General features: G+C 48.8%; 9 protein-coding genes across 9 annotated transcripts; 6 read left to right on the top strand and 3 right to left on the bottom strand.

The window, feature by feature from the left end:
• Positions 1-846: 846 nt before the first annotated feature.
• On the bottom strand, positions 847-1,206 carry EPUS_03015 (uncharacterized protein; the record flags this gene model as incomplete). The annotated part of the gene is made up of 1 exon (XM_007802957.1): positions 847-1,206. The coding sequence occupies one exon, from the start codon at positions 1,204-1,206 to the stop codon at positions 847-849; it is 360 nt and encodes a 119-aa protein (XP_007801148.1).
• A 1,638-nt stretch (positions 1,207-2,844) lies between these two features.
• Positions 2,845-4,538, top strand: EPUS_03014 (uncharacterized protein; the record flags this gene model as incomplete). The annotated part of the gene is made up of 3 exons (XM_007802956.1): positions 2,845-3,577; positions 3,626-3,706; positions 3,760-4,538. The coding sequence occupies 3 exons, from the start codon at positions 2,845-2,847 to the stop codon at positions 4,536-4,538; spliced, it is 1,593 nt and encodes a 530-aa protein (XP_007801147.1).
• Positions 4,539-4,942: 404 nt separating this feature from the next.
• On the top strand, positions 4,943-5,320 carry EPUS_03013 (uncharacterized protein; the record flags this gene model as incomplete). The annotated part of the gene is made up of 1 exon (XM_007802955.1): positions 4,943-5,320. One exon carries the CDS (start codon positions 4,943-4,945, stop codon positions 5,318-5,320), a length of 378 nt encoding a protein of 125 aa, XP_007801146.1.
• Positions 5,321-5,457: 137 nt separating this feature from the next.
• Positions 5,458-5,811, top strand: EPUS_03012 (uncharacterized protein; the record flags this gene model as incomplete). The annotated part of the gene is made up of 1 exon (XM_007802954.1): positions 5,458-5,811. The coding sequence occupies one exon, from the start codon at positions 5,458-5,460 to the stop codon at positions 5,809-5,811; it is 354 nt and encodes a 117-aa protein (XP_007801145.1).
• Positions 5,812-7,683: 1,872 nt separating this feature from the next.
• On the top strand, positions 7,684-8,802 carry EPUS_03011 (uncharacterized protein; the record flags this gene model as incomplete). Its single annotated transcript, XM_007802953.1, has 1 exon — positions 7,684-8,802. The coding sequence occupies one exon, from the start codon at positions 7,684-7,686 to the stop codon at positions 8,800-8,802; it is 1,119 nt and encodes a 372-aa protein (XP_007801144.1).
• Positions 8,803-11,022: 2,220 nt separating this feature from the next.
• EPUS_03010 (uncharacterized protein) lies at positions 11,023-14,548 on the top strand (the record flags this gene model as incomplete). The annotated part of the gene is made up of 6 exons (XM_007802952.1): positions 11,023-11,237; positions 11,293-11,535; positions 11,583-12,163; positions 12,222-12,256; positions 12,307-12,340; positions 12,387-14,548. 6 exons carry the CDS (start codon positions 11,023-11,025, stop codon positions 14,546-14,548), a joined length of 3,270 nt encoding a protein of 1,089 aa, XP_007801143.1.
• A 2,050-nt stretch (positions 14,549-16,598) lies between these two features.
• EPUS_03009 (uncharacterized protein) lies at positions 16,599-17,313 on the bottom strand (the record flags this gene model as incomplete). Its single annotated transcript, XM_007802951.1, has 2 exons — positions 16,599-17,044; positions 17,094-17,313. The coding sequence occupies 2 exons, from the start codon at positions 17,311-17,313 to the stop codon at positions 16,599-16,601; spliced, it is 666 nt and encodes a 221-aa protein (XP_007801142.1).
• Positions 17,314-20,008: 2,695 nt separating this feature from the next.
• On the top strand, positions 20,009-21,493 carry EPUS_03008 (uncharacterized protein; the record flags this gene model as incomplete). The annotated part of the gene is made up of 1 exon (XM_007802950.1): positions 20,009-21,493. The coding sequence occupies one exon, from the start codon at positions 20,009-20,011 to the stop codon at positions 21,491-21,493; it is 1,485 nt and encodes a 494-aa protein (XP_007801141.1).
• Positions 21,494-23,047: 1,554 nt separating this feature from the next.
• EPUS_03007 (uncharacterized protein) lies at positions 23,048-24,858 on the bottom strand (the record flags this gene model as incomplete). The annotated part of the gene is made up of 3 exons (XM_007802949.1): positions 23,048-23,728; positions 23,788-24,735; positions 24,814-24,858. The coding sequence occupies 3 exons, from the start codon at positions 24,856-24,858 to the stop codon at positions 23,048-23,050; spliced, it is 1,674 nt and encodes a 557-aa protein (XP_007801140.1).
• Positions 24,859-25,243: the final 385 nt, after the last annotated feature.

The raw sequence follows: 25,243 nt of genomic DNA, 5'->3' as shown, positions 1-25,243 counted from the left end.
CGAAATTGGCAATTCAGTAGAGAGTTTTTTTTTTGGTTTCCTATGCGGTTTAACACTGACAGTGACTCCTTTTTCGAATGCCATGTGAAACAATGAGAATAGCCAGTGCTACATGAATCGGTCAATGAGAGACCTGCCGTCACCCAGACTGTATACAGCTGGGAGTTTATTTTATGCAATACTGTCTGTCTGTGTATGTGTGTGTCACCCTGTGTGGGAAAGGAAGAATGCTCCAAAAACCATCGCATCCCATTTCATAAGTATCCCGAGCCCATCCGCCAAGCTCCATTTATCGATCATGATCATGCGAGCCTGATGTTGGGTTCGGTAGGTGCCCTTCTTGGGGAGGACCACCTGATCACCGGACTAACTGACCAGTCATCGAATGAGCCTATATATGAGATGAGGTAGGAAAAGAAAAAGAAAAGAGAAGAGAAGAAAAGGCAACGTTTGTGATTTCTATCCATCTGTCTGTCGTATGAAGACCTTGAGAGTGTAGATATGTACGGAGTACGGAGTTACAGGATTCGCTATATGCCCCATTGGTGCAGTGAAATTGCACTAATTAATTAGGTAGTCGAAGGGATCATCGGATACTCACTGCCGGGAGCGGATTCTCTTTCATTCTCCAGTAACTGACTCTAGAAGCTGGTAGTATTGGCTGGCACACCTGGAAATTCAAGGAACAAATCGTCATTCTGGAAGGTCAGACTGTTTTGGTCTGAAGGCAATTCTAACTCTGCGGGAACTTTTCGTCACTCTGTTCCCTCCCTTCCCCCCCCCCCCTTTCCAAGACTCGAACATATGAGAGGTAACCACATTCCCCTCCTGCCGGCAAACACTTACTCACTTGCTGATATACTTGAAGCGGCCGTGATCATTCGCCAAGCGTTCGCCAAGATCGATGGTCGCGTCGCGCCAGCCACCACCACCAGTGTCGCCCCCGGCCGCGAGCTGGGCCGCCAGAGTCCTCCCGTCGTTGAGCAGCTTGATATCCCGGGCGTAGTAGCTGAAGCCGCCCCCATTATCTGACCACTTGAAGGAACCGTGGTCGTTACCGATGTGGTCGTCGAGACAGATGGAGTCGACGTACCATCCCTCTTCGTCGCCGCCGGCGGAGGAACCGGTGGCCAGTTTGGCGATGAGATATTGTTTGTCGTTGCGCTTGGCGAGGCGGATGTTCTGCGCGTAGGTGTAGAACGTCATTTTTGTTGGGAGCTATAGGAGATTCAGAGGAAGGGAGACCTGGATTTCGTTGGGGACGTTAGTTTCAGTTGTTGGCCTAGGTACGGCTAATTGTCTTCGGTTACTTTGAACAGGAGACGCGCACCTAAGCGGGCTTTTTGGAGGGAACAAGATTGTCTGTCAATGAAGGAGTGCCGTTGCTATTGCTGTGTAGTTGATTGATCTGAGTGAGACGAACATTCCTCTGGAGGGTGTCTGAACGTCTTTATATAGCCATCTCTCGTCCCAGGTGACCACCCAATACATCTACCGGAGCGGTGTAGAAGACTGTGGCGGAGCTGAAGACACGTAACTTCGACTCATCATATCAACGGCCCATTTCCATATGGCCAATAGGTTGGATCGGCAGTTCTTCACTTGTGCTCTTCGGCTTGTCAAGTTCCAGCTCAGCCAGCCTAGGTATCCTTCTGAGAAAGGAGAAAGATCCACTCAAGGCCGATGTCAGCCAGCCTTGACGATGTGTGGAAGACCAGCTCTCACATGACGGTGGTTGCCATCGCTCGTTGGTGGGTGAGCGGTGCTAGCTGTTGAATCATCGACAGCCTCGACCGTCGACGAACAACGCTCTCCTTCGCCAAAGCCGCCGGGTGGACACGCAGCCAACGTCGATGTGGGAGGAGTACAGTCGATCGTAGACGTAACTAATATCAATGAATGTGTTGGCAACCAGAAAGTGGACCTTGATCACCATGTCTCTGTCACTATTCGCTGCCCGTATTGTGATGCATGCAAAAGAGCTGCATTAGGGCAAGATACAGGAGCTCAAGATCTTTCCGCTCCCCCCATTTCCACCCCCCGCTTCCCCAAAAAGGAACTATTGTCAAGCAAACTCAGTCAGCCACCCAGCACCCATACCGCCCTTTTGTCATTCGTCATCGTTCTTTTGTTTGTCAAGCCGACAATCGATGGGGATGATGGAAAGTCACCTCTTTCGAAAGGAATTGACACGCTTTATCCAGGGAGCTGACACTGTTCTCAAGAGAAACTGCGGTCCGAATCACAGTCATTCATCTCCTCTGTGGTTACGGGTAGTTTAGTACCCCATGAGCATGACACAGTTTGTGTACTAGTCGAGAACGCCGATGCCGATGCCGCCGCGCACAGAATGACCCAGGCTAACACACGAGGAGTCGACCGGTCTCAAGCCAAGCGGTCAATCGTCAGCAATTTGTGCAATATCAGGATCGAGTTCTATTGGCGCTGATCTGGTGGTGGAGTTTGTCTATCTCTTCTTCTAGCGGTACATTCCGGGCGGTATGATTTGCATTTTGCGGAGTCTGACGTCATAGCAAGTCCAATATTCCGCCCCGTCCTGCCTAGGCCCGAAGTAGAGTCGGTTCGGGTACATGAGTGTAGAGCTTAGGTTAAAAGAAATTTTATATTTTATGCAGTCTAAAATAATTTATGAAATCTAGCTAACGTAGGTTATCCTCAAATGCAACGCATCCTCAAACGCAACAACGCTAGCGCGGGGATCAATTTCCGACCGTATTTTGAAGCCACCAATTTCAGCTCGCCGCCATTCTACGAATATTTGCTCTATATTGATGAGCTTTTGATATGTTGTTTACGGAGATGAGTTCTATCTTCTATTCTATTATGGCTGACGCATTTGCTAATTTGAAGAAGTCAGAACGCATCGAAAAAGCTGTTTGCGCATGTCAAGAGGATAGCAAATTAACAGCACGAAAAGCTGCGAAAATTTACAACATTGCTGCTTCTACGATTACTCGACGCCTCAATAAGCAAACGAAGTCCAGAAAGCTTATAAGCGAATCGCAGCAACTCTTGACCCCTGTGGAGGAGCGTACCATTATTCAATGGGTTATTCAATACTACAAATGGGGATTACCCCTTGGTTGGAAGCAAATTCGCCAATTCGCGATAGAAATCCTCCTTCGAAAACGCCCGCAGCCACAGGGCAGTGTACCCTCTTTAGGCAGGCATTGGCACAAGAAGTTGCTTACTCGAAATCCTCAAATAAAGCGCGTAATTGCGCGTGGCCTTGATCGTACACGAGCATCTGCAATGCTCAGAGTTGAGACTATTCAAGAGTATTTCGAGCTCTACAACTCTTTACGGCAGAGATATCAGATTTTGCCTCAAGATACGTACAATATGGATGAGAAGGGCTTTTGTATGGGCGCAATTCAACGCTCTTCTGTGCTTATCCCTGTGGGCGAAAGAGAGGCATTTCTACGGCAGGATGGCAACAGAGAGTGGGTCTCCGTCATAGAGACTATTTCTGCATCTGGCGAATCGCTATCAAGCTATATCATCCTCAAAGCAAGCTATCAACAGAGTAGTTGGTATCAACAGCTTGATACGCAGAGTTCCAAGATAGCTACAAGCTCTAAGGGGTGGACTAACAACCAAATAGGCCTCTTATGGCTAAAACAGCATTTTGACGTCGAAACAGCTAAACGTCAAGTTGGCGAATATCGACTGCTCCTCCTTGATGGTCACGATTCGCATTGTACGCTCGAATTCATCGAATATTGCTTTGAACGAAAGATTATTCTACTTGTGCTCCCCCCTCATACGACTCACTACAGCCACTCGACGTTGTTATATTTCAGCCACTTTCGAAATACTATAGCGTTGAGGTCGAAAATCACTCTCGAGAGAAGCATTATTGGTTAGATAAAGAGGATTTTATCGTCTACTATCAAAATGCTCGAAAAAAGGCGCTTCGAGAGGGCAACATTCTTTCTGCGTGGCGAACAACAGGGTTACAGCCTTATAACCCACAAATAGTGCTCACAAAGCTACCAAATCGACTTACTACCCCCCCTGAATCAGCTCAAATTCAGCTTATTCTTAACGGCAACTCCTCTCTCAACTTGCTTGTTGGTGCAAGCAATGATTATGTCACTAAAGCTACGCAAGCTATCAAAGATACAATGCTAGGGAGCCCTGCAGAACATGCTATCAAGACGATAGAGTATCTCAACGCTAATAACGCAATTCTGAGCAAAACGAATACTCAATTAGTAGCTGCCTCACGATCTCGCCAACAGGCCAAAAAAGGCAAGAAGACCCTGGGCAAAGCACGCTCACTCAGCAAGGAGGACGTTGATAAGATGCGCAAGGAGGCAGAGGCTAAGGAGGCAGCTGAAATAGCTCATAAAGCTGCTATGGGGCGGAAGAAGAAGGAGCAAGCACTCAAAAAGGCGCAGAAGGAGGCAGATAAAGCAGAACGCGCATTTCAACGCGCCCAGGCGAAGGATACACGCGAAACGCAGGCTGAGATGGCTCGATTGGGCAGAATAAAGCAATGTTTGTTTACATAATGCCTATTTGGGCTATTTGAATAGATTCTATCTCAAAGAGAGCATCAGCGACGTTGTTGTTGTGCAGATTGTCAGAATCTGCTCCGAGACCCAAAATGCCAAGTAATTTGCGTTGCATTTGAGGCCCCGTTGCATTTGAGGATAACCTACGTTAGTTATAATTTTATGAAACTTTGTTATGTTCCAAACAAATTAAAGCAGGAAATCAAGAAATTTATGGCCGATTTTATCCCAGAAAGCGACTTGCCAGTTGTTGATTCCTGTCAACTTATCACCATCTCCCAACATTGCGCTACTTTTAGGCTTCTAGGAATTTTTCCGGTATCATGACCGAGTCCACATCTTCTGAGTCAACCTCTAATTCTCTCGCATATCCATGAGAGGCTAGGGATTCTTGAACTGGAATGGATAACCATGACTGCTACGACACATCCATCTATAACTCGAGCACCAAGATCGGTCCGGACGCAGACATTGCTGGCGTCGGCGTGATCAGCGCGTTTGTCGCTGCGGCGGGCCTCGCCATGATCGCGGCTTTTGTGTATTCCATCCTCGATAACATTCATCCTCGCCCTAATCGATGGTGTGAAATTATCGAGCAGCTCATCTATGGCCTCAGCGACCAGCAACTGGTGACCGGTCTCGCTGTCCTAACCGCGGGCTTTGTTCGGTGGAACACGGTTCTGACCTATCACCTCGAGATCGTTACGGATCTGGGCTTCATCTCGTCTAACACGCACCTGGCTACTCTTGCTGCATTAGGGAAACCCCTAAGAGAATGAAAGAATCGTTTCCTTCGAGCTTGGCGGATTATCGCGATGCTGGTGCTCTTTGTGTTGCTCTTCGTTGCCAACGTTACAGCGGGTATAAATTTTGGGACAGCAGTATTGCCTGGCCCGTCCGATGTGCGGCGGCCGACATGCGCTACGACCTTAAGGCTCATTATGGAGGCGAGACGGCCAAATACATGGGTCTCTGGACAGCCTTCCTCGTTATCGAATATCCTTTGGCAGCCGCCGGTCTCTTTGAGCGGGTTGGCTCATCCACCAGGGAGCACATACAAAGCGGTCTGAGGAACTGCAATGAAAACATCCACCGTCTCCAACAGAAGATCAAAGCACTGAACTTCCCTTTCGCGGTATACGCAAGGCTATCATATTGGTATTTCTGCAAGTTCATCTACACTGTTCTGAAGATGTGCCACTCAACCCGGTTCTTCATCATACAGGATACCGCATGGTATCTGTACAACTGTATTACCCTGTTCCAATAGCGTATCTACGCGCGGTCTTCATTGGAGGATCCTGCAAGCGAGGGCCATGCAGACGGATTTAGACAAATATTGCCTTTGGTTATGCTTTTGGTGCCGGTCATGACCTTTTCTGAAGAGTATATCAGTGCTGGCAACAAAGTCAACACCTGACAGGTCAATTCGATGGGAACCTCGCCATGGGATTAGAGATATTTGTGAGGATTATACAGCAGTAGTACTCCACTATGGAATGTAGATAAGTTTATAGTTATTTTTGATTTTGTTAGCCTCACCTATATTTGATAGGTGTCAGAAGACACGAGGAAAGTAAATGCCAAGCATGATAAATTGGCAACAACTTACTTACAGTACTAGTGCAAAAGTATCCGGACAACCCCACCTTCACACCCCACCAACATTTTGGACCATATCCATACAAATTACTATAGTAAGTTACCAACTTGATGGATTCTAATAAAGAATAGCTCAAAATGTTCAGAAACATCCAGAGATTGAGGCTAGGCTAATTTCCTAAATAGGTAGTCGATATTCAGAATCTGGTGTACCATCCTTTGGCCGCAATGACCGCATTCACTCGACTATCCATACTCTTGATGAGATTGGCCACAGCTTCTTCTCCTATAGCATCCCAACCCTCATAAATAGCTCTGAATAATCGTTGATAATCCTCCTCTGATTTGCCCATATTAATTAGCTCTGGGTAGTGATCATTAATCCATTGCTTGAGTTGCGCCCAGAGGTGTTCAATTGGGTTGAGATCAGGACTATAGGCTGGCCATTCCATCAGCTCTATACCCTCCTCTTGAAGCCAATTGATAATCTTCTTCGCAGTATGGATTCGAGCATTATCTTGCATGAATTTGCGCCCTGGTTCGTATATCCGAGGCATCTGCTCACGAAGCACTGCCAGATAAGAGTTGGCAGTATATCACTGCCTCTTTCAAGCGAACATTCATCACTGAATATGATCTTGCTCCACTCAGCCCACGTCCAATTTTGTCGTTCTTTACACTATGCAAGTCGTTTAGCAGCCAATTGCAGAGTTAATAAAGGTCTTTTTTTGGCTAGCCAATTGGTAATGCCTTCGTCTTTGAGGATTCGATAGATAGTACTTCGATGAACACTAATACCAACTTCAGACTTGATTTCTTGATAAGTAATCTTCGGATTGATACGAATAATGCGTAGAATGTTGCGTTTTTGGACCCTATTCAAGGCCTGAGGGCGTCCTAAACGAGGCAGGCTTTTGCTGTGGTTGCGCATTGGATTTTGAACAAGGGTATCAAAAATTGTAGATTTGCCGCAATGCAGATTTTGACCAATCTCTCGAGTTGTGAGCCCTAGGGCTTTGTACGCCGAAATTTGACCTCGCTGGTATGGAGATAACTCCTTGCCATAGCTCCTATTAATTTCAAGAGGCGCCAGAGCCTTGCGTTGAGCCATGGTAGTTGTTTGAAAAAGGGTGTAAAAAAACGCGTGTTCAAAAATGACGCGTTTTGTCCGGATACTTTTGCACGTGGCTGTACTAAGAAGTTATATAATCCTGCCAAGCCATCTCGCATGGAGCATCGCTCGCAAGCATTATACAAGGCACTGATCCACTGACTAAAGCCTCGCATACTTTCCGTTTATAAGACGCCTGCTTGTCCACGCTGAAAGCTACGCAGATGTCATTGTCCTTTAGCGGGTACACACTCGTTAGAGTTGACTGCTGGATAAAATATCTTATCTCCGTCTGAAGTGGACCGCAACGCCCTTGCCATAGAATACTGACCTGGCTGAGCTTGATGTCTTTACGAACAACCCTCGAACAATCTGGACATCTACTAACGTAGCAGCCCTTTATCATCGACATTGTCTGCCACCGCCGAGATGGCTACCTCACCGCCTACTCCAACAAACCTCAACCTTCCAACCTCGAAGAAACGCCCCTCCATCGGACCTCCCTCACAATCTGCAACAACACCGGGCTACTCCTCTCAGTCTGCCAAAAGACCAAAACACCAACATCCTCTACGACAGACCTCTTTTCCCGCTCCTGAAGCTCAAGCAGGATTCTACACCCCCAGCGCACCTAGATCCGAAACCGGCTCGGTCTCCGCTAGTGTCACCAGTGGTTTCAGCGGCACAACAGGTGGTGGCAAGCGCTCACGAGGAAGACCTAAGAAACGAAAAAATCAACCCCATGACATCCAAACCGGCCGCGGAAGCGGCGTGGGCGACTATGACGATGGAGCGAGCACCATTCTCGAAGCCGACACGCCAGAGACCACAACCCGCCGTAGCCGACGAGGCGGCACCAAATCGGTCATCTCCGGTGCTGGTGGTGGAGCTGGCGACGATGCAGCCGACGATGACGATGACCCTAACGCTCCCGACGCAGACCCCAACTCGGACGAATCCCGCCGATTACATGCCGAGATGGCTAGAGAGAAAGAGAAGATCGCACAGCTCCAGGAAGCCTTAACGCCGGAGCAGATGCAGAGATATACCAGCTATCTGCGGACGAAGCTGAAGGGATCTACATTGAAGCGCATTGTGAATCAGACCGTCAGTCAGAGTGTCACGTCGAATCCATTGCAGGCGGTGCAGTGGGTGGGGAAGGTCTTTGTGGGTGAAATTGTCGAGCTGGCGCGGGAGGTGCAAGGAGAATGGGCGGGGAGGTGGGAGATTGCTAGGGACGAGGAAAGGGAGAGGAGAGAGCGGGAGAGGGAAAGGGACAAGTATGATTCAGAGGGCGAGTTGAAGAAACCTATAACGACTTCGGCGCCAGCGATCAAGCCAACAGAGGACCTTTACGCCGGAGCAAATCCGCATAGAGGTGGGCTACTGCCGGATCATCTACGAGAGGCTCTCAGGAGGTACAAAGCTGATGGCGAGGGTGGTGGAGTGGGGCTGGGTGGGTATAGTTTTGGGAATCTAGCGCTCAAGGGGGAGGCTGTGCCGAGGTTGGGCATGGGGAATGGAAGTGGGAGGAGGCTGTTTCGATGAGTGAAGGCTGTCCCTCGTTCCAATCGACTGATGTGGTATGAAAAGACTTGGTCATTCTGAGCGTCAAGCGGCTGGTCCTTTGATCAAGATCGGAGCTTGGCGGCTGGAAGAGAAGTCACTACGGAGGAGAGCTCTAATGTAGTATTCTTCTTCCTCGGCTTAGAGAGCATAGCCTCTTGGTGACATAGGACCCCGCTGAACAGCCGGCGGAGTACTTGCACCCACCTAGTCATAGAATACACCTAATTATGTCTGGTGGTGGACCGACTCAATTCCAATGCACAACATGCCTTTGAGTTAGATGCAAACCACATATTTCTTTGCGGTCTTGCTAAGGTACGCTTTAATAGCCAGAATAACAAATCTGCACTGTCTCCAAGTGGTTATCCTGTGTGGTGAATTTCGTGGGAGGATCGAGTGCAAAGGTCTGCCGGCCTCGACGCTCTCTCAACAAAAGTCAAGCAGCTTCTGGCTTTTGGCATTGACCGCCTCGCACCCTTGCACGCCTTTTGTTATGCTACTCATTCCCCATCTTCTATCACATCCTTCACGGGTGCGCATTTCCATGCGCAATGGCCCCGTGGGTCTGCTTCACGACCCTGGCATTCGTCCACTCTGTACGCTGCGTTAACGAAGTCCTTATCCGATTTCAGACGGTGGTGCTGTGGCCGGGCGCCTGTTTCCCAGAACATATCCAGCTCTACATAATTTCCAATTACCTAGGAATTCAGAGATTATGACAGAAGGTTGAGTGACGTTGGCAGTCAGGCCAGGGGATGAATGCAGATTGATAATGATGGTTGGTAACGGTACACCCCACCATGGGCAAGTCATTTATAAGTTCGAACAGCTTGCTTGGTATTGCTGGAGGAAGCTGGGAAGATCTGTGATCTTAAGTCTGAACTCGGATCAAGAGGGCCACTACTCTCGCTGAGACTGGGCAATTTTGGCCGGCGTCACGCTGAGGGAAGACCAACTCGTCCCTCTCAATCCAATCCTTTTATCACAGCCAGATTCATCCATGTACACGAGATGATGTGAGCTGAAAGTGGAAGTCCCGCAGATCCGGATTCTGCTCCTTCGCCACCCGGCGAGCAGCCTTCTTTGACCAGCCAACGGAAGTCAAAGCACTGCTGGTACTGGAGGTTGTAACAAGGGCCTCGAATTCGCCCCATAGAAACACCACCATCACATCGAAATACTGATCTGGCTTTTCGAGTAAGTACCGGCGAAGGGCTTCGAGCATATGGGGTGTGATAGATCACGGGCGTCCGCCATCATTCGACGACGCTCCGGTGGTGCTGAAGCAACAGAGATTGGAGCGGGATGGACCTGATCGAGCGGGAGCTACAGCCAGCAACCTCGACCACTTGGGCAGTCTTCAGAGATTCACTAACAATCATATCACGGATCAGCCTGTGCTGCGATATTGCCTGGTTCGGTGCCTTGCCAGGCGTTTACTTGCAACTCGCTTTCGGGCCTGGAGATGGAATGCCGCCGAACAGTGCGACTGGCACGATCTTGGCATTCTATGCCTTGACAAAAGCTCTACCTAGGGATTTCTACATACCTGAATTTTTGCCTCCTCAGTTTACGCGATTCCCAGTGCTTTCAAAGTGGCTCTATTCCTTCTATTCAACAAATATTGGGGTGCAAAGGTCACGTGCCATCAATGGCAAGGACAAAGCGGCTTCGCATCTTTGGGAGCACATGTGTGCCACTTCACTGGTGCCACGTTCCAGAGGTCGGATCCCAATACGAAAAAGGCTAACTTACGGCCCGGAGGCCCGTTGCACCACTTACCAAGAGAAGAAGGTATGAAAGGGAAGCATATTTCATCCATATTATGACTATTTTTCGGACAAAATACGTTATATAAATAAGAACCTCATCAGATGACAAAGGAGCAAGCAATGGAGTCTTCCCGCAAGGCTTAATCTAAGCGCACTTCAACGGCTCTTCTAGCATTTTCTTAAGAGGGCCTGATACTGCTGAGCAGCAAGCATGGCTTTTAAGGCGGAGGCAGCCCTTAGCGGGGTAACAAGAACCTTCATCTCAGCCTTGTCGTCCTGAGCGGTACGGCTCTAGCTGACCCTTTTCAGCTGGTTGTCGGCGCTTATAACCAACGCTCCAACACTGCCGACGGTCTTCTTTTCATGCTTTGCCTCCATCTGAAGAGCTACTGGAAACCCAACTGTCAATCGAGCTATGGATCAAGCCATGTCCACCACGCACGGCGAAGAGCCAAACCCTCTCGATACCACAGGGCTGTGCTTGCTGTCGCTCGACGGCGGCGGCGTGCGGGGGCTCTCAACCCTCTACGTCTTGAAAAGCATCATGGACCGACTGAACTATGAACGCAAAAAGACTGCCAACCTTCCTCCGGCGAAGCCATGCGAAGTGTTTGATCTTATCGGAGGCACCAGTACTGGCGGGTAAATGGACTTATTCCCTGGCGAGCGTAACTAGCTGACGCGATTGTCACAACAGACTCATTGCGATCATGCTCGGCCGGCTCGAAATGGACGTAGATGAGTGCATTACCGCATACAGTGATCTCGCGGCAGCCGTCTTCAGTGAGAAATTAAGCCGCATTCCAGTCAACATCAAGGGTAACGTCAAGCCGCGATTTGACTCGACAAAACTTGAGACTGCGATCCGAAAGGTAGTAACACAAAGCGGCGCATCTGAGACAGACTTACTCAATGACGCGGTTGAGAGAGGATGTAAAACGTAAGTGTTCTGCTGACCAAAGAAGATGTTATTCTAACAGAGATCAGCTTCGTTTGTACTGCCGACCGCGACACGAGGGGCATCCGTCGTCTCCGAAGCTACAGCCTACCCGACGAGCCGAACATTCGTGCAACGATTTGCCAAGCCGCGCTCGCGACATCGGCTGCCACGACCTTTTTTGATCCGGTCAGCATCGGGGATCGCACATTTGCTGATGGTGGGCTCGGCGCAAACAATCCAGTGGACGAGGTAGAAGGAGAGGCGTCGAACATCTGGAGCCCGGAGACTGGGAACTTGAAGCCTCTGGTCAAGTGTTTCATCTCAATAGGGACAGGGAACCCCGGCAAGAAGGCGTTCGAAGACAGCATGATCAAGTTTCTCGGCCAGACTGTGGTGGAGATCGCAACTGAGACAGAGAATACGGAGCGGAGGTTTATTGCTAGATGGGCCGGGCATTTTGATGAAAAGCGGTATTTCCGGTTCAACGTCGATCAAGGGCTGCAGAACGTTGGCCTAGACGAGTATAAGAAGAAGGGTGCAATGGAAGCGGCGACGGAAGAGTATCTCACGCATGTAGCGCAGAAGTTCCGGTTACGAGACTGTATTCAGAATTTGAGACTAAAGCAGAGTGTGTACATCGAGGATTTCGCATAGTGATCCAAGAGTGATTTGGCTGATATTTACAGATAAATCTGACACTTCCTTCGCTGCCCTTGTGAAAGTAAGTTTGCTATTGCCTAAATCGGCCAATCCTTCACTTACGCTATACAGGAATATACTTCACGCACCATTCAGCAACAAACAGGTATGGCGTCCGTGAATTGACTTTACAGCTACTAATTCTCATACAGCCGCACATACTGCTCCCTGGATCGTTCCGTTTGAAAGAAATCCCAACTTTACCGGTCGGGAATCCCAGCTTGCTCAGCTCGAAAACAAGCTTTTCGCAAAAGATCACACTACAAAGATGGCAATCGCCGGACTCGGAGGTGTGGGCAAGACGCAGTTGGTGCTTGAGCTAGCCTACCGAGCAAGAGAAAGGTATAAAAATTGCTCCGTCATCTGGATACCCGCGACCAACATGGAAAGTCTCCAACAAGCGTACCTGGATGTTGCTCGACAGCTCAACATACCCGGTTTGGAGGAGGAGAAGGCGGACGTAAAGAAACTTGTGCAAGGCTACCTAAGTAAGGAAAGTACAGGCCAGTGGCTCCTAGTGTTTGACAACGCCGATGAGATTGAGATGTGGATCACCAAGCCAACATCTGCGCAGGGATCTGGCCGATTGATCGAGTACCTTCCAAGGAGTACACAAGGGTGCATCGTCTTCACAACACGCGACAGGAAAACGGCCGTCAAGCTTGCACAGCAGAACGTAATCGAAGTGGCGGAGATGAATGAAGCTATGGCTACGGAGATGCTGCAGAAATATCTGATCAACCAGGATCTCGTCAGTAACGAGCAAGATACGAAAGCGCTACTTACGCAGCTAACCCACCTCCCACTAGCCATCGTGCAGGCAGCAGCATATATTAATGAGAACGGCATAACACTCCCAGATTATCTATTGCTTCTGGGAGATCAAGAGGAGGAGGTTATCGGTCTACTTAGCGAAGAATTCGAGGATCATGAAAGATATCGCAATGTGAAGAACTCAGTGGCCACGACATGGCTAATCTCGTTTGAGCAGGTCCGGCACCGCGATCCTCTGGCAGCCGATTTGCTGTCGTTCATGGCATGCGTGGATCCAAAGAACGTGCCGCAGTCTCTTCTTCCATCCGGTCCCTCGCGGAAGAAGGAATCTGACGCTATCGGGACGCTACACGCGTACTCTTTTGTCAATAGGCGACTAGCAGATTTGGCTCTTGACGTGCATCGGCTGGTGCATCTTGCGACACGCAACTGGCTTCGAAAGGAAGATCTGCTTACTCGATGGACCGAGATAGCTATCGCGCGATTAGAAGAAGTGTTTCCAGATGATAATGACTACCACCAAAACAGACGTGTCTGGAGGACATACCTGCCGCACGCTCGCTATGTACTTGAATCTGACCTCATCGATAAAGACGAGGAGAACAGGCTTTATCTGGCGTGGAAGTTTGGAAACTGTCTCAGCGAGGACGGACGATGGAATGAGGCTGAGACCTTATTTACGCATGTGATGGAAACTTATAAGAGGGTGCTTGGCGCAGAGCATCTGGACACGTTAAGCAGCATGGCTCAATTAGCATCAACGTACCAGCATCAAGGTCGATGGAAGGAGGCTGAAGAGCTAGAGATACAAGTGATAGATGCTCGTAAGAGAGTGCTTAGTGTAGAGCATCCTTCTACGCTAACTATTATGAATAATCTGGCGTCAACGTATCAGGGTCAAGGTCGATGGAAGGAGGCTGAAGAGCTGCAGATTCAAGTGATGAAGACTCAGAAGAAAGTGCTTGGTGTGGAGCATCTAGATACGCTGACTGCTATGAATAAACTGGCGTTAACATATCAGAATCAAGGTCGATGGGAGGAGGCTGAAGAGCTGCAGATTCAAGTGATGAAGACTCGGAAGAAAGTGCTTGGTGTGGAGCATCCTTCTACGCTGACTACTATGAATAATCTGGCATTAACATATCAAGATCAAGGTCGATGGAAGGAGTCTGAAGAGCTGGAGATGCAAGTGATAGAGACTCAGAAGAAAGTACTTGGTGTGAAGCATCCAGATACGCTGACCACTATGAATAATCTAGCGTCAACATATAAGAGTCAAGATCGATGGAAAGAAGCTGAAGAGCTAGAGATGCAAGTGATAGAGACTCGGAAGAAAGTGCTTGGTGTGGAGCATCCGGACACACTAAGCACTAGGAATAATCTTGCCTTCACTTGGAAAGCCCAAGGTCGAGATGCAGAAGCTATCAAGCTGATGGAGGAATGTGTACACTTACAGTCCCGCATCTTAGGCATTGACCACCCTTATACTTTGGATTCTCGTGAAGCATTGAATATCTGGCAGACAGAAGCTGGAGATTGATATCTTGGATGTCAAAGATCTAGCACGCATTGATATGATTAGTTAGATGAAGGAGAAGTGAACTGGAATGAAATGCCTTGCCGGTTCTTCTAGATACACTCCGGGGTTTGTCTTCCCAGCTTAGACAATAGCAGATCTTTCTGTCTATCTGGAAATGTTCAAGCTTGGTAAATGTTTTGTGAACTGTGATCGATTGTGTGCAGAGTTGCCAATGTCATGTGTGCAAGAGTTATCCTTTGACACGTATGCTGAATATATCATATAAAGCAAGAGAAACAAGCATCCGTACAGTGAGGAATCGAAGACCGTGGAGGGTGTGGAATTCAATGGGTCAACATATTCCCCAAACTCCCTCCTAAAGATCGTCCTAACGTCTTCTTACTATGGTTTATTCTGAGCGTTGCAGCAATTTCACGGGCTGTACTGTTGCCGGGGCTGATAACTTGACAACGGGGGACATATCCCTCAGGAAGGAGGTCAGTCGGTGCTGATTGAACGATTTTCTGCACTCGCAATTTTTCAATCCCACAGGGGTACCGATTAAGTGGCAGAGAACTAAAACGCCGGGATGAAATCTCACTGTGCTAACTCTGTCAGTACGCTCCTGGAGCACAGTAGCAGTCAGCCACGATGTGAGATCCAGCCATTGGCTATTTCTTGCGTGGCCGACTGTAGTCATGTCAGAATACCACATGATATTCGCAAATTCCAGGTAAGGGTCAGAAATCATTGAATTCGGACTTGGTGATCGCTTAGGCATGATCAAGGGCGCGTTGCTTGACATTTTTCCTTCACGTTGGGCGTCAGGAGTCTGAAAGATAGGTCCAAGAGAGTCCACTTCAAGACTTTTGATCTAGGAACAGTATGTTATCTCACGAGACCCAATCGATGACGGCCCTTTGGAAATTCTGACGCCTTATCGGAGTAGGATCAATTTCTACGTTTTTCTAAGCTTCTCAACTTCCCGCAGATAGGGCCCAAATGCAAGCTCTTAATGCCTCCCCCTTTCCAATGTTCCCTTGCTTCAAATGCTCCCTTTTTGCTGATGTCTTCCTTCTCTAACAGCTCTTTTTCGGATGGCTCTGGTTCTTTTCTTGATAGTTCCCTCTTCTTGAGAATAATTCGGCAACTTGTAACGTGAGCACGAGGATAGGAAATCAGGTTGCGGGGATAGTATGAAAGCGAGAGCAGTACCGAGTCGGGCATTAATAGTCTTCGATATACGCTAACTGGCTTGAGATACAACTAGTTCTTTTTGTATTAGAGTGGTGCGAAAGATGTTGAGACGAAAGGGTGATATAAGAGGGAAATTGGTCGGAGATTAGCTGGCTTGGGCATTTAGCCATAGATTAAATTAGCCCCGGAGAGGGTGTATGCTAACCGGCGAGGTAAATTTGTATCGATATGGACATTTTATCTGTAGCTCTTCTAAAACTCTAAAATTATTGAGTATGCCTAGATATCAATCAAGCTCTCAGATGACCACGTTCAATTTTGATAGTCAAACCGCATCAAAGAGCCAGATGAAACGCACTTGTTTCCGACTACCATTTAAATCATGAAAAGATGCAAGCTTACTGAACTGTTGCAGTATATTATTGGTCTGTTTGAATCCGAGTACCACTCTTTCAAGGAGTTTAGGATCTCACGCGGTGCATTGATCATCCCAGCCCTTACGTCTTTGTCGGGGCTAGAATCTCATTTAGTGAGTAGTATGACGCGGAGCGTAATTTAAACGCTTCTATACCACCTACTCTTTACGGCGTCTCCAGTTCTCGGAGTAGGTCTTAGCTCTATTGCGTTCATGCGTAGATTGCGTGATACGGTTGTGGTAGCGGAGTAATAACCCAATTGGACAAAACAGCTTCGACCCGAGACACAGTCTTCCATGGACCGGCCACGACTCCATTGTCTCAACATGCCCAACATCATACTATGCGCCCATTCCGAGCTCTCCGTAGAACATGTTGGAAACCTCCTTCGCGCCCGAAGCTATGCCAGGCGGTCCCACAACCCGTTTAGGCCACACCGAGGCCAGCACGAAAAATTCCTATCCACTCGCATACTCCTCCCTCAGCGCCAGAAGCCTCACCCGTCTCCCATCTGCCCCACAGCTCCCAAACCTCCACCAGCCCGCGCGCCACCAACCGAGTACATTCACCATAACCCAGCGCACCGGCGCCGACACAGGCGGGAAATCCTTCCATTTACCGTCCTCGAACTCCAGATCCAGGTTAAACCACAGCATCGGGAGGAGATTGACGGAGGAGGTGCGATCCATGCTGTATTTGGCGGTCTTCTCCGATAGGGCACGAATGTCGATGGGATATTTGGCGAGAGAGGCTAGTTTGGCGGGTTCGTGTAAAAGGTGCTGGTGCAGCGTGGGACCGAAAGTGTCCATCACGTGGTGGAGGTTGGTGGCACGGAAGGAGCCGGGCGCAGCGGCACAGGTTGTGAGGTAGGTTTTGAAATTGGCCATGCCGTCGTGGAAAGCGGCTTTGGCGGAATTAGACTAGTGGTGTTGAATCGAGAAAGGGAGACTTACCGTGCTCGGCCTTGTCGCCGTTCATGAGCCCCTGGGTGCCCGTGGCGGCTTCGAGCGATGGGAAGAGAATCTCTTCTTCACTGTCGTGGTGGCCGGTGACCATGGCGTGCCAGGCGAGGGAGTAGCCAATGAAGTCCGGGTAGTCGGTGGGTTTAACGGAAGGGGCTTGTTGGTAGATGCTGTTATAGCCATTGATGATAGCGTTGTGGACGAGGGCCATATGGGAGCCGTCGATAGTGAAATCGTCTGTCTTGGATTGAGGTTAGGGGTGAGCAGTTGGTGACCAAAGGGGCGTTGGATTACCTTTCCCGTTTGTGAGTGGGGGGTTGGGATCAAAGAGAGTGGAGTGTCAGAGTAGCGTGCTGCCATGTGTGAAGACTGATGGCAGTACAGCGGGAGAACTGGACAAAGGAACAGTACGAAGCCGACTATTTAGAAGGCGAGCTTAAACCAGAATGATATGAATCCAGGAGATAACAATAGTTGAGAACCAAGTAGTGCTAAAGTCGACCTGATGGCTAATTCAAGGTATTAATAACTTGGTATGAGAGAAGGAGGCGTACACTATGGACGGATAACTAAGCAGTGACAATACTACTCTTATCCATTAAGGTGGCCAACTAGTAAAGCGGGAAATCTCTTGCATAAGGACTACTATATTAGGTTAACACTAGACATTGAAGCTTACTCAGCCAGTAGCACTAGCATCATCTAGGGCAAAAATTAGTACTATAAACTTTAGTAATAGAATACCTTGATTAGAAATCTAGTTTTCTAATACTAGATGTAACGTAACTATTTTTAAATAAAAAAAGGGATAGAAGGATGGAAGGATGGAAGGTTGTAGGGATGGAGGGATGGAGGGATGGAGGGATGGAGGGATGGAGGGATAGCAGGATAGCAGGATATTCTATGCCCTCTTTCTGCGGGCTCTTTCTGCACATTCTGCGTGTTATTTCTGTGCCCTCTTTCTGCACATTTGTGTGCCCTCTTTCTGCGCATTTCTATACCCTCTTTCTGCGCATTTCTGTGCCCTCTTTCTGCGCATCCTACGTACGCATTCTGATTTTGATGGGGTACGGCTTAGCAAGATTCTGCAGCCTTGGCGCCTTAAAACACTGCTTATTCCACGAAAGGGGAACTTTATCCAATCAGAAGGCTGATCCTTCGGGCCGCATTTTTAAGCTTATTGTCGCAACAGCCAATTGCTCGAGCTTGGCGGTGTAGACACATTAGATAGATGATCAGAAAACCATATGATATTCGCAGATTCCGGGTAAGGGTCAGAATATCATTAAATTCGGCCTTAGTGATTGTTGGGCCATAACCAAGGGCCGGTTGGTTGACATGTTCCCTCACGGTGGCCGTTGGGACTCTAAAGATAGGTCTAAGAGAGTTGTCAAGCTGTGTTGGTGCCTATTGGTCAGTTTTTCCATGTTTGATCTCTGTTGTTCATCTGCGCTCAATTAGTCAATTTCTAGTACGGTTTCGGATAACTGTTTGTAACGCCAAGATAGAACGCCACAAAATTGCTCGATTAGAAACTAGTCTATTTTTCTCAGTATCAAAGTGTGCATTTCTTTAGCATCAACAAATGTCTTGTATCTTGTTAGCATTGAGAATTTGTAGATGGCGCAGAATGAGATAGAATCAGTAGAATAATGCGTAAAATCAACAAAACGCGCGTAGAATGGCGACAGTAAGCATTCGTACTGAGCAACATGGTATCTGTATGAGCGCTGTTAATGACGTTACTTACTAGTGCGCAGGTGACAATCATTATGCCTCCTACCGTAGTACATCACTGTACCGTACAGCCTGTTTTGCGCGTATATCTGCGCGCTTAGCTCCTTCATAGATAATACAACTTGTTTCTAGACCTTCCAATAGGCATTTCGACAGTGGTCGAACCACGCTAATGCTGACGATCGGCCCAGCAGTGCAGACACAGCATACTCAAAGAAGCCTACGGACCCAACTAAGCATGAAGACATCCTAGGCTGTCTGCTAGGGGCAAATGACTCTGTATCTCAAATAGTACGACTGTGTATGTCCGAGGCCCACGACGGAATTGATGTAGCCCTTGACACCCAATTTTGGTGCAGATAACCTACCGCCTCTTTGTACCACTAATGTAAGCACCAAGTACAGAGTACTCCGTACCGGGAACAAGATAACAGGCCAAATCTTGAAATCCGAGGCAGGGAAGGTGGAGATCCTTTAGCTTGTAGTGGAGACCCTTTAGCTTGTGGTGGAGATCCAGTTTCCAAGCCATTCGGGTGAAAACCACGTCTAAAAAGCCTAACTAGGGCGCTGAAAGCTTGGTGCTCCACATCTGACAATGAAAACCGTAACCACGCAATCGAAGCCTGGCATACATGAATTTTTTTGCAAGGCAAAAGGACACCCGACAACCACCTCACGCCTTTGTGCGTGAACGAAATATCTTATGTCAGATGTGATGCTTCGAATAACTATGCTCCACCATGCTGAGAGTGGTTGGGTGACGACAGTGCCACAATCCTGCATAACTAGACGACAAGGAGCGGATTGAGAGGTGATTTCGCTCGCTTGGGGGCTCAATTGCAAGTCTGCATTAGGCTTAACCCTTCTGATCGACGATTTGCGTGGAGCAGCTCTGTGGCCATATCATTGGCCATCTTTGCAATCTTGCATCCTTTTGATAAGCCACCTCCGCCAACATATATCTGGCCAATTCCCTACCCCTATTTGTGATACCTACCTTGCACAGGGCTACCTGATCATTTCAATCTTGAGCTTCGTACTCGTCTTAACATGTTACTGAGATGTCTGACAGGTTCATATATAACGATTGATTTCACCGCAAGGGCATAGGCACCAAATAACATGCAAGGACCGCGCTGTAAAGAGCCAGATTCGCATTCTGCACCACGATGTCGTTCGGATTCAGTGTCAGCGATTTTTTACTCCTGCTGAAGATGACCAAAGGAGTCTACAATGCCTGCAAGGATGGGCCAAAAGAATATCAAGAGATCAGTCGAGAGGCCATGTCCTTTTACACCGTTTTGGAATCCCTCAAGAACGACGTGAATGAGGCAGACTCGTTGCTAAATAGGAGGGGATCAGGCCGATGTCATGAGCTCCGGCAGGTTATATCACATTGTGAAGAAGCTTTCCGAGAGCTCCAAGCCCTGGTCGACAAGCACAGCCGCTTAGACGCGGAGGGTCATCGCAGGATATGGGAAAGCTACCAAGTCGGATCTGCAGACCTCGGCAATGTTCGAGGGAAGCTCACCTTTTATGTGTCAGTAATTGGCATATTCATGGACAGTCTTGGGGCCTCCGCCATGGAAAGAATCGAAAGGAAACTCGACAAGCTATTTGCAAAGGTCATGGAAGCAGACACATACGACGATCCCGCGAAAAGCACCACCTCCTTAAGTTCAACCATCTCACTTCTTTCCATTCGCCACTCAGAAAAGGAAGACGACGTCTGGGACCTTATACGGCATGAACTCCAGGCTGAAGGCATAGATCTAAGCACATTGGAAGCGTACAAACCCGATATCGTCAACTACCTCAAAAGTCTTGTAGAAAAGACTGATATTGAGAGGCTACAGTCTGCTCGGCCCGGTAATGACCACAATGTTCTTTCTATACAGCCTGACCAAGCCCTTCTACAGAAAACAACAGCTCAGACTGCCGTTGACGAGCCCCAGCTCAGACATAATGAGCGACCCACAATATTAATGCCGTCCAGACGAGATACTCAAACGTTCGAGTTCTTTGGGGAACAGAAGAAAGCGAGTATTCAGATTTGGTACACTTATCGTGCCCAACTCGGATTGTATCGGAACAAGCCAGTCTGTTTTATTGGTATCGAAGCCAACGTGGAGGAAAAGGTCAATGGCCCTAGAATCAACATGTATCGATCACAATTTTCGTTTTCCCTTAAAAATAGGGACCCCACTCAAACTGGTTCAATCTGGCAGCATTCTACGCCTTTGAGTCAGGAGAACCGGACCGATGGCTCCAACGAGTATGTGCTATGGCGTGAAGGAATACCATTTGACGACAGAGATACCTATTATTTCAAGACCTATCGTGACGTGGAATCGCGGCTTCCACCTCTTCACGTGGGATTTATGCTAGCAGGGATTCCCGAATTCCCTTTAAGAATACGCTTCGCGACTGCGTTGTACTTTGAGCGATTGACATCATCGTTTGGTAAACTGATCTCGTGGCTGAACTCTCAGCAGCTACTCGTGGGCAGTGCGTGGATAGATCCTCCCCAATCAGACCTCGTCATTACAGAGGGTCAATCTGATCTTCCTATTCCACGAGCCTTAGGCCCGTTTAAGCCAGACCCCCTACGATCGTTTATGATCCTACTTCCTTCAGTAAATGAGAACGGCTGAATGCTACCCCTGCGCATGGCGAAGGTAATGGTGCGGTGTTACCCTCATATATTGCTCATTGGAAGAGGGTCGAGCATTTGGTCTTTACTCGAATCGTCGCGAACGATCGTCCTCTGTGTTTCCAACCCATTTTTGGCAACACAGGCCCCTGGAGTCTGTCATTCGGCCGGATAGCTCCCAATACTATATCCTCTACTCAGAAGTTGTATCATTCGTTCACTCTGGCGGTGAGTCCGATGCCGCTGACTGTACATGTACATTGTCTCTTTCCACCTGGACAAAAGACATCCAACATCGTTTGCGTGGATTTGAGTAGGATGTCTTTGACCAAGTGGGAATACTGGGGCCACAAAACCACTCAAGACGTTTCCCACCGTCATCATTATTATCATCATCATCACCAGACACTGCTGCAGATTCGGAGAAGGAGGCGTAGCAAAGAAAAGAAATCCAGAACACGACATGTCTAACTACATAAAAATAGACAGTCAAAAATCATACCACCTGTGATCCTTAAACTATCATCCTACCATCCGATCTCCTCCCCTCAAACCCCCACATACTTACCTACCCCCGGTCTTCAAATACCTCCACTACTACAGTCCTTTTTCTACACACCTCCTCAAAAAAGTTCCTCCGGCGAATAGGAAATATAATGACTTACCCATCTATCTCATCACACAATCCATCAATTTGAAATCTCGCCCACTCAACCCATCAGGGACTGAGATAGCTAGCTAGCATCTCTTTCCCCCCGCTCAGAATTAGAAGATAGAGCTACCATGAAAAGCCATCAGACAGACTGACAGGCAGACAGACAGACAGGCAGACAGACAGACAGGCAGACAGACAGACAGACAGACAGACAGGCAGACAGACAGGCATCAGACTGACAGGCAGACAGACAGACTGACAGACCGACTGACAGACAGCCATCAGACTGACAGGCAGACAGACTGACAGACCGACTGACAGATCGATCGATAGATCAACACCCACACCCCCGCGTCCGGTTACATACGACACCACTGCACATACATCCAGCCCCAAGCCGCCGAACGGCAGTTCATCATAACATAACTCACAAGCCTACTTAGTAGATTGGGCACAACACAGATCATAAGTGGTTTAACCGCGTGAGTTATCGAAGGTTCGTAGTGGATCCAAAGGAAGAAGAGTCTAAGTTAGGGAGGTTGTCACTTGTAACGGAAGATGATGATGACGAAGAATGCACACTGGGTGCAAATAGGTAGTCTAATTTGCGGTGGGTGGGGTGTTGTACTGTACACAGACCTCCTGGACCTCCGGACTTGGAATTAGGCAGTGGAGTGGGGTGGGGGTAGGGGCGGTTGATACGATGATGCATCCATCACATCATGTCCAAGCCGGCGATCAAATGCCATGTAATCATCCGTGTCCACACACAGATGCGCACATCAACTATTCATGCTCCTTGCTCCCCCTCCATTCCTCCCTCTCCTCTGCACATGTTCTATCAATTCCCACAACCCCCGTCCCCTCCCCTCCCCTCCCCTCGCCGCCTATCTCACAGATCTAACTCCTGCGCTCCGCCCTTTGCTTCCTCTTGCGATTAATCCTCTCCCTATTCCACTCATGCTCTCTCGACATCTTGGTCTCATACCTCTGCGCCTCCGCCTTGATCTTATTGATCTCCGCCTCCTTCTGCTTTTTTTCCTTGGTCGTTCCCCAGGCGGCATCCCATCCCTCGCGTGCTTCGCTGGCTTGGGATTTGGCCTGGTTGACTACTTTGTCGATGAGGGAGATGTTGGCTTGCTGGGGCTGGGAGGGGGATGATGATGAGGCAGTGGAGGGCTCGAGGGGGTTGTCGGTCCTGCTTGGGTGGGGAGGTTGGTAGAGTTTCAGTCCTGCAGGTCCGATGGCTGGAATTATTGTGTTGGTGGCTGGGGTGGTGGTCGTGGTCAGGGTTGTGGTGGTGTTGGTGTTGTTGCTGCCGGGCCCGGCGCCTGGTGTTATGCTCGGAGAGATCAATTTCTTGGGGTTCGGCACAGTCGGATGCAAGGCCAGGGCCTTTCGGAAGAGTTTGTTGGTCAGGATGCGAGCTTGGATAAAGGCTATGAGGCTGGAGACGAAGAAGTAAAGCTGTACGGTTCCGGGTTGGATGGACATGAAAATGAAGGAGATGCAGGGCATTATGTAGGAGAGCAATATCATTATGCCGCCCTGCATTTGGGTAGTGCCCATTTCGCCGCCGCGCTGTAAGAAGAAGATGAGATTAGAGTCTTTGAAAAAGTGCTGAAGGCTACGATACGTACCTTGATGGTTAGATAGACGACCAGCGCGTTGATGAACGGGACGACATAATACGGGTCGCCCAATGTCAGATCGTGCGCCCAGAACCAACTCTCCTTTTCGAGGGCTGGCACCGGTAACTCAGCCATGTTTCGTAACACTCGAAATGCACCGAACTGGGCCGGTATTTGAATCAGAGTTGGTATCAACATTTTCCATGACGAAAGACCATATTCCTTGTTGAGCTCTTTTAATTCGGTCCTAGCTTCTACCATCTTTCGGTGATCTCCAGCCTTGTAGGCAGCTTTCATCCTCTCCTTGACAGGTCTCAATACGGGCTCAGCAGCTTTCAACTTTGCTCCCGAGTCGGAGGCTTGGATCATTGGGAAGAGAATCAACAGTCGCGAAAATGCAGCGAGGAGAATAATTGATGTGGTCCAGCTCACGTCGCCGTCTATATGGATGTGTTCGACTATCCATTGCATCATCGAGGATGGACCCCAGCCAAAATCTAGGCCGCAGACCTCCTTCAGGTAGCCAATACGTTCGGGAATCTCAGAGAGGGTTTTGGCTGGGTCAAGAGCATCGACGGAAGGAGTTTTTGCTGGCAGGATTACAGATTGGTCAACTGGAGAGGCAATCACCCCTGACGGTGTTGAGTTTGGGGCAACAGGTATCGAAGTTGGAGGAGGGCTGTCGGAGGTATGGTGGACAGCTGGTATTGACGGGGATGAAGGAGTGATCCCTTGTGCCGGTGTATGTCCATGCTGTCCCACAGCAGCGTCTGGAACGGAGCTCGACTGGGACGTATGAACTTTAGCAAAATCTGCGTCCTTGGATGATGATGAAGAGCCCCATCCCCATAGTGATATCGAGCGTATTTGTGCCGCAGTAGGTTGGTATATTGCTTGCTGCCGTGATCGTGCTGCGTGGCGCGTGAATAGGGTTGCTCTCGAAGAAGTAACCGAGTACTATCCATAGTCAGTGAGAGCTTTCCGAGTTGAAGGGTCATCGTCACCAGTCGAGATCCAGGGGGACTAGCCGCCAACCGGTGCCGGCCATTGCTTATAGCAGCGCCAGACCAGCGCAAACATTTCGACGTGATCATGGTGGCGCAACAACGAGACCGACCCAATGCGACATCGATCGAGTTGATGAGCTGTTGAGCAGTTGAGTTGTTGCATTGTTCGAATTCCCAAAATCTCAGATTCAAAGTAGCAACTATGCCGAGTGCCAAGGTATAGCTCAGGGGCAGACTCAGGCATTCAAGTTGTTAACAAACATTATTCCAAGATCAAGTACTTGCTCAGGTTCGTGGAGCCATGTTGCGGCAGCTATGATATGTCTATGACTTTTGATGCTCTATCTCATTAACGAGCTACTCTGTTGCTGCCGAGAAAAGTGGCATCCTCGACACCCGTGGGCTCTCACTTCACACTGGCCGCTGATGCCGTCAAGAATTACTCCCATGCAGCCATG

Source organism: Endocarpon pusillum (assembly GCF_000464535.1).
Source record: "Endocarpon pusillum Z07020 unplaced genomic scaffold scaffold189, whole genome shotgun sequence".
Classification (NCBI taxonomy): Eukaryota; Fungi; Ascomycota; class Eurotiomycetes; order Verrucariales; family Verrucariaceae; genus Endocarpon; species Endocarpon pusillum.
The sequence above is the reverse complement of the archived record's forward strand: the minus strand, read 5'-3'. Positions and strand labels throughout refer to the sequence as shown.